Raw genomic sequence first — 11,420 nt, forward strand, 5'->3', positions numbered from 1 at the left:
TTTTGAAGTGTTTTCTTGTACTTTTAAGCCACTCAGATACCCTACGGGCTCGGAAAGTGCAACGAAACCATCAAATTTTAGCTAGAAACTGTATTTTTGTCGATTTTTATTGAATTTGAACTATATTTCAACGTTTTTTGATGGTTCTGAGCCACCACACACACTTAAAGCATGCAGAATCGACTCAGAATAGGAAAAGGAGACGTTTAGGTCAATTTTATGCATTCTGGCGTTCGTAGATACAAGAAAACTGTTAAAATTCTTCAGAAACGTCACTTTTGAAGTGTTTTCTTGTACTTTTACGCCACTCAGATACCCAACGGGCTCGGAAAGTGCAACGAAACCATAAAATTTTAGCTAGAAACTGTATTTTTGTCGATTTTTATTGAATTTGAACTATATTTCAACGTTTTTTGATGGTTCTGAGCCACCAAACACACTTAAAGCATGCAGAAGTGACTCAGAATAGGAAAAGGAGACGTTTAGGTCCATTTTATGCATTCTGGCGTTCGTAGATACAAGAAAACTGTTAAAATTCTTCAGAAACGTCACTTTTGAAGTGTTTTCTTGTACTTTTAAGCCACTCAGATAACCTACGGGCTCGGAAAGTGCAACGAAACCATCAAATTTTAGCTAGAAACTGTATTTTTGTCGATTTTTATTGAATTTGAACTATATTTCAACGATTTTTGATGGTTCTGAGCGACCAAACACACTTAAAACATGCAGAATCGACTCAGAATAGGAAAAGGAGACGTTTAGATCAATTTTATGCATTCTGGCGTTCGTAGATACAAGAATACTGTTAAAATTCTTCAGAAACGTCACTATTGAAGTGTTTTCTTGTACTTTTAAGCCACTCAGATACCCTACGGGCTCGGAAAGTGCAACGAAACCATCAAATTTTAGCTAGAAACTGTATTTTTGTCGATTTTTATTGAATTTGAACTATATTTCAACGTTTTTTGAAGGTTCTGAGCCACCAAACACACTTAAAGCATGCAGAATCGACTCAGAATAGGAAAACGAGACGTTTAGGTCAATTTTATGCATTCTGGCGTTCGTAGATACAAGAAAACTGTTAAAATTCTTCAGAAACGTCACTTTTGAAGTGTTTTCTTGTACTTTTAAGCCACTCAGATACTCTACGGGCTCGGAAAGTGCAACGAAACCATCAAATTTTAGCTAGAAACTGTATTTTTGTCGATTTTTATTGAATTTGAACTATATTTCAACGTTTTTTGATGGTTCTGAGCCACCAAACACACTTAAAGCATGCAGAATCGACTCAGAATAGGAAAAGGAGACGTTTAGGTCAATTTTATGCATTCTGGCGTTCGTAGATACAAGAAAACTGTTAAAATTCTTCAGAAACGTCACTTTTGAAGTGTTTTCTTGTACTTTTAAGCCACTCAGATACCCTACGGGCTCGGAAAGTGCAACGAAACCATCAAATTTTAGCTAGAAACTGTATTTTTGTCGATTTTTATTGAATTTGAACTATATTTCAACGATTTTTGATCGTTCTGAGCCACCAAACACACTTAAAACATGCAGAATCGACTCAGAATAGGAAAAGGAGACGTTTAGGTCAATTTTATGCATTCTGGCGTTCGTAGATACAAGAAAACTGTTAAAATTCATCAGAAACGTCACTATTGAAGTGTTTTCTTGTACTTTTAAGCCACTCAGATACCCTACGAGCTCGGAAAGTGCAACGAAAACATCAAATTTTAGCTAGAAACTGTATTTTTGTCGATTTTTATTGAATTTGAACTATATTTCAACGTTTTTTGATGGTTCTGTGCCACCAAACACACTTCAAGCATGCAGAATCGAATCAGAATAGGAAAAGGAGACGTTTAGGTCAATTTTATGCATTCTGGCGTTCGTAGATACAAGAAAACTGTTAAAATTCTTCAGAAACGTCACTTTTGAAGTGTTTTCTTGTACTTTTAAGCCACTCAGATACCCTACGGGCTCGGAAAGTGCAACGAAACCATAAAATTTTAGCTAGAAACTGTATTTTTGTCGATTTTTATTGAATTTGAACTATATTTCAACGTTTTTTGATGGTTCTGAGCCACCAAACACACTTAAAGCATGCAGAATCGACTCAGAATAGGAAAAGGAGACGTTTAGGTCAATTTTATGCATTCTGGCGTTCGTAGATACAAGAAAACTGTTAAAATTCTTCAGAAACGTCACTTTTGAAGTGTTTTCTTGTACTTTTAAGCCACTCAGATACCCTACGGGCTCGGAAAGTGCAACGAAACCATCAAATTTTAGCTAGAAACGGTATTTTTGTCGATTTTTATTGAATTTGAACTATATTTCAACGTTTTTTGATGGTTCTGAGCCACCAAACACACTTAAAGCATGCGGAATCGACTCTGAATAGGAAAAGGAGACGTTCAGGTCAAATTTATGCTTTCTGGCGTTCGTAGATACAAGAAAACTGTTAAAATTCTTCAGAAACGTCACTTTTGAAGTGTTTTCTTGTACTTTTAAGCCACTCAGATACCCTACGGGCTCGGAAAGTGCAACGAAACCATAAAATTTTAGCTAGAAACTGTATTTTTTTCGATTTTTATTGAATTTGAACTATATTTCAACGTTTTTTGATGGTTCTGAGCCACCAAACACACTTAAAGCATGCAGAATCGACTCAGAATAGGAAAAGGAGACGTTTAGGTCAATTTTATGCATTCTGGCGTTCGTAGATACAAGAAAACTGTTAAAATTCTTCAGAAACGTCACTTTTGAAGTGTTTTCTTGTACTTTTAAGCCACTCAGATACCCAACGGGCTCGGAAAGTGCAACGAAACCATCAAATTTTAGCTAGAAACTGTATTTTTGTCGATTTTTATTGAATTTGAATTATATTTCAACGTTTTTTGATGGTTCTGAGCCACCAAACACACTTAAAGCATGCAGAATCGACTCAGAATAGGAAAAGGAGACGTTTAGGTCAATTTTATGCATTCTGGCGTTCGTAGATACAAGAAAACTGTTAAAATTGTTCAGAAACGTCACTTTTGAAGTGTTTTCTTGTACTTTTCAGCCACTCAGATACCCTACGGGCTGGGAAAGTGCAACGAAACCATCAAATTTTAGCTAGAAACTGTATTTTTGTCGATTTTTATTGAATTTGAACTATATTTAAACGTTTTTTGATGGTTCTGAGCCACCAAACACACTTAAAGCATGCAGAATCGACTCAGAATAGGAAAAGGAGACGTTTAGGTCAATTTTATGCATTCTGGCGTTCGCAGATACAAGAAAACTGTTAAAATTCTTCAGAAACGTCACTTTTGAAGTGTTTTCTTGTACTTTTAAGCCACTCAGATACCCTACGGGCTCGGAAAGTGCAACGAAACCATCAAATTTTAGCTAGAAACTGTATTTTTGTCGATTTTTATTGAATTTGAACTATATTTCAACGTTTTTTGATGGTTCTGAGCCACCAAACACACTTAAAGCATGCAGAATCGACTCAGAATAGGAAAAGGAGACGTTTAGGTCAATTTTATGCATTCTGGCGTTCGTAGATACAAGAAAACTGTTAAAATTCTTCAGAAACATCACTTTTGAAGTGTTTTCTTGTACTTTTAAGCCACTCAGATACCCTACGGGCTCGGAAAGTGCAACGAAACCATCAAATTTTAGCTAGAAACGGTATTTTTGTCGATTTTTATTGAATTTGAACTATATTTCAACGTTTTTTGATGGTTCTGAGCCACCAAACACACTTAAAGCATGCAGAATCGACTCTGAATAGGAAAAGGAGACGTTCAGGTCAAATTTATGCTTTCTGGCGTTCGTAGATACAAGAAAACTGTTAAAATTCTTCAGAAACGTCACTTTTGAAGTGTTTTCTTGTACTTTTAAGCCACTCAGATACCCTACGGGCTCGGAAAGTGCAACGAAACCATAAAATTTTAGCTAGAAACTGTATTTTTGTCGATTTTTATTGAATTTGAACTATATTTCAACGTTTTTTGATGGTTCTGAGCCACCAAACACACTTAAAGCATGCAGAATCGACTCAGAATAGGAAAAGGAGACGTTTAGGTCAATTTTATGCATTCTGGCGTTCGTAGATACAAGAAAACTGTTAAAATTCTTCAGAAACGTCACTTTTGAAGTGTTTTCTTGTACTTTTAAGCCACTCAGATACCCTACGGGCTCGGAAAGTGCAACGAAACCATCAAATTTTAGCTAGAAACTGTATTTTTGTCGATTTTTATTGAATTTGAACTATATTTCAACGTTTTTTGAAGGTTCTGAGCCACCAAACACACTTAAAGCATGCAGAATCGACTCAGAATAGGAAAACGAGACGTTTAGGTCAATTTTATGCATTCTGGCGTTCGTAGATACAAGAAAACTGTTAAAATTCTTCAGAAACGTCACTTTTGGAGTGTTTTCTTGTACTTTTAAGCCACTCAGATACCCTACGGGCTCGGAAAGTGCAACGAAACCATCAAATTTTAGCTAGAAACTGTATTTTTGTCGATTTTTATTGAATTTGAACTATATTTCAACGTTTTTTGATGGTTCTGAGCCACCAAACACACTTAAAGCATGCAGAATCGACTCAGAATAGGAAAAGGAGACGTTTAGGTCAATTTTATGCATTCTGGCGTTCGTAGATACAAGAAAACTGTTAAAATTCTTCAGAAACGTCACTTTTGAAGTGTTTTCTTGTACTTTTAAGCCACTCAGATACCCTACGGGCTCGGAAAGTGCAACGAAACTACAAATTTTAGCTAGAAACTATTTTTGTCGATTTTTATTGAATTTGAACTATATTTCAACGTTTTTTGATGGTTCTGAGCCACCAAACACACTTAAAGCATGCAGAATGGACTCAGAATAGGAAAAGGAGACGTTTAGGTCAATTTTATGCATTCTGGCGTTCGTAGATACAAGAAAACTGTTAAAATTCTTCAGAAACGTCACTATTGAAGTGTTTTCTTGTACTTTTAAGCCACTCAGATACCCTACGGGCTCGGAAAGTGCAACGAAACCATCAAATTTTAGCTAGAAACTGTATTTTTGTCGATTTTTATTGAATTTTAACTATATTTCAACGTTTTTTGATGGTTCTGAGCCACCAAACACACTTAAAGCATGCAGAATCGACTCAGAATAGGAAAAGGAGACGTTTAGGTCAATTTTATGCATTCTGGCCTTCGTAGATACAAGAAAACTGTTAAAATTCTTCAGAAACTTCACTTTTGAAGTGTTTTCTTGTACTTTTAAGCCACTCAGATACCCTACGGGCTCGGAAAGTGCAACGAAACCATCAAATTTTAGCTAGAAACTGTATTTTTGTCGATTTTTATTGAATTTGAACTATATTTCAACGTTTTTTGATGGTTCTGAGCCACCAAACACACTTAAAGCATGCAGAATGGACTCAGAATAGGAAAAGGAGACGTTTAGGTCAATTTTATGCATTCTGGCGTTCGTAGATACAAGAAAACTGTTAAAATTCTTCAGAAACGTCACTATTGAAGTGTTTTCTTGTACTTTTAAGCCACTCAGATACCCTACGGGCTCGGAAAGTGCAACGAAACCATCAAATTTTAGCTAGAAACTGTATTTTTGTCGATTTTTATTGAATTTTAACTATATTTCAACGTTTTTTGATGGTTCTGAGCCACCAAACACACTTAAAGCATGCAGAATCGACTCAGAATAGGAAAAGGAGACGTTTAGGTCAATTTTATGCATTCTGGCGTTCGTAGATACAAGAAAACTGTTAAAATTCTTCAGAAACTTCACTTTTGAAGTGTTTTCTTGTACTTTTAAGCCACTGAGATACCCTACGGGCTCGGAAAGTGCAACGAAACCATCAAATTTTAGCTAGAAACTGTATTTTTGTCGATTTTTATTGAATTTGAACTATATTTCAACGTTTTTTGATGGTTCTGAGCCACCAAACACACTTAAAGCATGCAGAATCGACTCAGAATAGGAAAAGGAGACGTTTAGGTCAATTTTATGCATTCTGGCGTTCGCAGATACAAGAAAACTGTTAAAATTCTTCAGAAACGTCACTTTTGAAGTGTTTTCTTGTACTTTTAAGCCACTCAGATACCCTACGGGCTCGGAAAGTGCAACGAAACCATCAAATTTTAGCTAGAAACTGTATTTTTGTCGATTTTTATTGAATTTGAACTATATTTCAACGTTTTTTGATGGTTCTGAGCCACCAAACACACTTAAAGCATGCAGAATTGACTCAGAATAGGAAAAGGAGACGTTTAGGTCAATTTTATGCATTCTGGCGTTCGTAGATACAAGAAAACTGTTAAAATTCTTCAGAAACGTCACTTTTGAAGTGTTTTCTTGTACTTTTAAGCCACTCAGATACCCTACGGGCTCGGAAAGTGCAACGAAACTGTAATGTACTAGCTTAAAAAAGGAGATAGAGAATGACAGTTGACAGAATATATAAGTTAGAAAAATGAGCTCGTGTAATTTGAGAAACTAACAATATTACCTACCCCAAACAAGACATCACATTTTGGCGACGAGTATTAAAAGAACTCAGAAGAAGACCAACGAAGCGAAAAACAACGAACACTCAGAACATCAAAACAGACAACAGGAGAAAAACATAACCTCAACACAACACGTGGTTCGCAACAAACGAATCGAGAAAAAGATAACAGAACATGAACAACCACTCAACACCAGTACCTCCATTTCATATAGCAGAAGACCCCAATAACGTTGGCTCAAGGTGGGAAAAGTGGCTCAACCGTTTTGACAACTATCTCATAGCAGCAGGCATCGATAATGAAGACCGAAAGAAAGCCATGCTTCTCCACTACGCAGGCGAAGAAGTTCATGATTTATATTTGTCACTTCCTGAACTACCAGTAAACACAGCACAACCCAATGAATCACCTTATTTAACAGCTAAACGAAAGCTCAAACAATATTTCACCCCTAGAGTCAACAAAGAATTTGACATGTTTAATTTTAGGCAAGCCAGACAGAGCGAGAATGAAACAATTGATCAGTTTTACGCAAAGTTACTGAAACTATCCAAGACTTGCACGTTTGAAAACCCAAATGAAGAAATCAAACTTCAAATCATCATGAACACGAAGTACACAGAACTACGTCGATATGGACTCACTGAACAACCCAATCTCGATGATCTATTGAGCAGAGCACGTACAATCGAGTGCACAGCTAATCAACTGAAGGTCATTGAAGACAAGATTGTCATGAACACAAGCACAGAAGAATGTAGCTACTTAAACAAACAAAAGCAACACAGAACCGCACCAGCCAACAGTGGTACCAGTAAGAACAATTGCAAAAATTGTGGAGGCAAATGGCATCCAAATGGGAGGAGAGCTTGTCCTGCTCTAAATGTAATTTGTCGAAGTTGTGGCAAGAAAGGACACTACGCCCGAGTCTGCATGTCCACCACATCAACACAACAGCAACAAGCACAATCACGAGCAAACCCCCAGCACAACAACCATGGCACAAATACTAGCATAAACAAGAAACATAATGGAGAGAGGAAGAACAGAGCACAAATTCGCTTTAATGAGCTTAATATGGAGCCAGAGTCAACTAATTCTGAGACATCTTTCAAAACAACAATTCGTCCAAACGACAGAACAGCCATGAAATGCCCTCAGGTACATGTTAAGTTGAATGGGAAAGTAATCAATTTCATTGTAGATACTGGTTCATCTGTTAATCTAATAAGCTCAAGCACATTTAAAGAATTTCATCAGCAGTCGCTACAACCAGATTCCTCATCGATTCTCCCGTACAACTGTCAACAACAGTTAGAAGTAGTTGGAAAATTCAAAGGTTTGTTCCATTATAACAACCACCAAACGCGAGCAGATGTATTTGTGATAAAAGGCAACAGTGAATCATTATTGAGCTATGATACAGCAAACAAATTGCAGCTGATACAACTATCTATGATGATATATCAATCTATGGACATGAACTATATCAAAAACAAGCATCCTAATTTGTGTAATGGCATAGGTTGTCTCAAGAACCAAACTGTCAAGCTACATATTGATGAGTCAATTCCTCCAGTAGCAAATAAACACAGGAGAATTCCAATAAATCTTCGTGGAGCAGTTGAACAAGAGATAACAAGACTGATGAAACAAAACATCATTGAAAAAGCAACAGGACCAACTCCCTGGGTTTCACCAATAGTTGTAGTTCCCAAACATCACGATCCTAACTCTATCAGAATTTGTGTAGACATGAGAGAGGCTAACAAAGCCATACTTAGAGAAAGGCATCCAACACCAACTATTGAAGAAATATTTGCCCAGTTAAATGGCGCAACAGTCTTCTCAAAGATTGATTTGAAAGATGGCTACCACCAACTAACATTAGAAGAATCTTCACGGTATATAACAGTTTTCTCAACACATATTGGTTTGTATCAATATAAACGACTGAGTTTTGGGATAAATTCCGCTGCAGAGATTTTTCAAAACACAATAAGACAACTGTTAAACCAAATAGATGGTGTGTTAAACATCAGCGATGATATACTAATCTTTGGAACAACTCAACAAGACCATGATAAGACTCTCAAGCAAGTAATAGAACGTTTGGATAACCATAATTTGACAATCAACACAAAGAAATGCATTTTTAACACAAACAAAATCGATTTCTTTGGATATGTATTCTCTAGCAAAGGCATTTACCCTGATCCAGACAAAGTCAAGTCTGTCTCTAACCTAGAACCGCCCAGAAACGTACATGAACTAAGAAGCTTCCTAGGAACGTTGAATTATGTTGGAAAGTTCCTGCCTCACTTAGCAACAAATACTGCAATATTACGTGAGCTGATTACAAAAGATGCTCGATGGGACTGGACTGAAAAGCATCACAGCGCTTTTAATGATCTTAAGAAACAACTAGAATCAGCACGAAACCTCGCCTATTTTGACCAACAGAAAAAGACGCACCTCTATGTAGACGCTGGTCCCATAGGACTTGGAGCGATTCTTTCGCAAGAATTTAACAACAAAACAGAAGTTATTTCGTACGCTAGCAGAACATTAACTTTGACCGAACAGAAATACAGTCAAATAGAGAAAGAAACATTAGCAGCAACATGGGCCATACATCACTTCAGAATATACCTGTTAGGAGGTCACTTTGTGTTACACACAGACCACAAACCCTTGGTCTCAATCCTACAGAACCCTCGATCAGCTCCAAACGCACGCATTGAACGACTTTGTTTGAAACTTCAGCCTTATAAATTTACAGTTCAATACCAAAGAGGCATAACAAATCCGTCTGATTATTTATCTCGTCATCCAACACACAGCCCACCAGAAGCATATGATAAAAGTGAAGAATACGTAGCTTTTGTAACCAATCATTCACTACCAAACACAATTTCACTTGAAGAAATCGAAAATGCAATGAAAGATGATTTTCAGTTGCTGCTACTGAAAAAGGCCTTGTTAGAAGATGATTCCTTGTTTTGGAAGAAACGAGAACTGCAAACATTCAAGCAAATCAAACAAGAGCTCACTGTATATGGTAATATTATTCTCAAAGGCAGTCAAATCGTAATTCCCAGCAAACTGCAGAAAAACATTATCAGATTGGCACATAAAGGTCATCAAGGTCTCGTTAAAACCAAACAACTGGTAAGAACTAAGGTATGGTTTCCCAACATCAACAAAATGGTAGAAGAAGTAGTGAAGTCATGCACAGCATGTCAAGCAGTAACACCCTACAACCAGCGAAATCCGATTCAAACATACCCGACATCCACTCACCCGCTTGAATGTCTAGATGTAGATTACGCCGGACCATTTCCAGATGGAAAATATTATTTCATAATGATGGATGATTTCTCAAAGTTTCCATTCGTCAAAAAAGTACCATCGACCAATTTCAAACAGCTGAAGCCCGTACTTGACGAGACATTTGCACTATTTGGCCTACCAAAAGAACTTAAATCCGATAATGGACCACCCTTTAATGGATACGAGTTGAAAGAATATCTTTCAAGCCTTAACATCAAGCATCATTTGATAACACCACGTTGGCCAGAAGCAAATGGCAGAACTGAGAGATTCGTGAAAACGTTCAAGAAAGCCCTCTTGTGCGCAACAATCAACAGCAATAATCCAGACGCAGAAATTCAAGAATTTTTAATCAATTACCGAAGCACCCCTCATTCAACAACAAACTGCCCACCATATCAAATTATGTTCAACAGAGAAATCAACAACTTCTTACCCACTCTCAAAAACAAGACGTTTCATGAATACAATCCCCAAACGGACATCGACAACAGAAGAAAACAAAACGAACGCGCCAATCGTAAAAGAAGGACATTTGAACATCGCTTACAACTTGGACAAAAAGTTCTTTGCAAACAACAAAAGAAGAATTCGCTGACTCCACTCTTTGATCCAGATCCATACACGATCACTAGAATCACCGGTTCTCAAATTGAAGCTCGACGAAGAGAAAAGGTGATTGTCAGAAATTCATCATTCTTCAAGCCACACCACTCAGCACAGAGTCCAAGGCCAGAGTATCACCCCTCAACAAGTTTGGCACCCAGTCGATCTTCCCAATCTGAACAAACGCGAGCACCGTTCCCCACAACACCTCCAAGGTCGACAGCTCCAGCCACGACACCCCTTAGACAAGACAACATGGAGGACAAAGTAAACAGTCCCCCAAATCAACGAGTCGAGACGCCCACTGAACGACGTCCCCAGCGAGACAGAAAACCACCGTCGAAGCTCCGGGACTATCTTGTAGAACTCTAATGGCATGTGCGTCATATGAGTTATTGAGTTTAACTTTTATTTTGTATTTGGTATGTGTTCTTTAATTTTCAGTAAGGGAGGAAATGTAATGTACTAGCTTAAAAAAGGAGATAGAGAATGACAGTTGACAGAATATATAAGTTAGAAAAATGAGCTCGTGTAATTTGAGAAACTAACAATATTACCTACCCCAAACAAGACATCACAGAAACCATCAAATTTTAGCTAGAAACTGTATTTTTGTCGATTTTTATTGAATTTGAACTATATTTCAACGTTTTTTGATGGTTCTGAGCCACCAAACACACTTAAAGCATGCAGAATCGACTCAGAATAGGAAAAGGAAACGTTTAGGTCAATTTTATGCATTCTGGCGTTCGTAGATACAAGAAAACTGTTAAAATTCTTCAGAAACGTCACTTTTGAAGTGTTTTCTTGTACTTTTAAGCCACTCAGATACCCTACGGGCTCGGAAAGTGCAACGAAACCATCAAATTTTAGCTAGAAACTGTATTTTTGTCGACTTTTATTGAATTTGAACTATATTTCAACGTTTTTTGATGGTTCTGAGCCACCAAACACACTTAAAGCATG

At 37.2% G+C, this 11,420-nt stretch overlaps 1 protein-coding gene across 1 annotated transcript; it reads left to right on the top strand.

Moving 5' to 3' along the window:
• Positions 1–6,689: 6,689 nt before the first annotated feature.
• On the top strand, positions 6,690–10,826 carry LOC135120737 (uncharacterized protein K02A2.6-like). Its single transcript, XM_064045071.1, has one exon. The coding sequence runs from the start codon at positions 6,690–6,692 to the stop codon at positions 10,824–10,826; it is 4,137 nt and encodes a 1,378-aa protein (XP_063901141.1).
• Positions 10,827–11,420: the final 594 nt, after the last annotated feature.

This window comes from Zophobas morio, unplaced genomic scaffold (assembly GCF_036711695.1).
Source record: "Zophobas morio isolate AGI-343-1 ecotype UQ-CSIRO unplaced genomic scaffold, CSIRO_AGI_Zmor_V1 ptg000416l, whole genome shotgun sequence".
NCBI classification, from domain to species: Eukaryota; Metazoa; Arthropoda; class Insecta; order Coleoptera; family Tenebrionidae; genus Zophobas; species Zophobas morio.

Coding starts and splice junctions, on each gene's coding strand:
- LOC135120737 (XM_064045071.1), top strand. CDS start 6,690: ATGAACAACCACTCAACACCAGTACCTCCATTTCATATAGCAGAAGAC.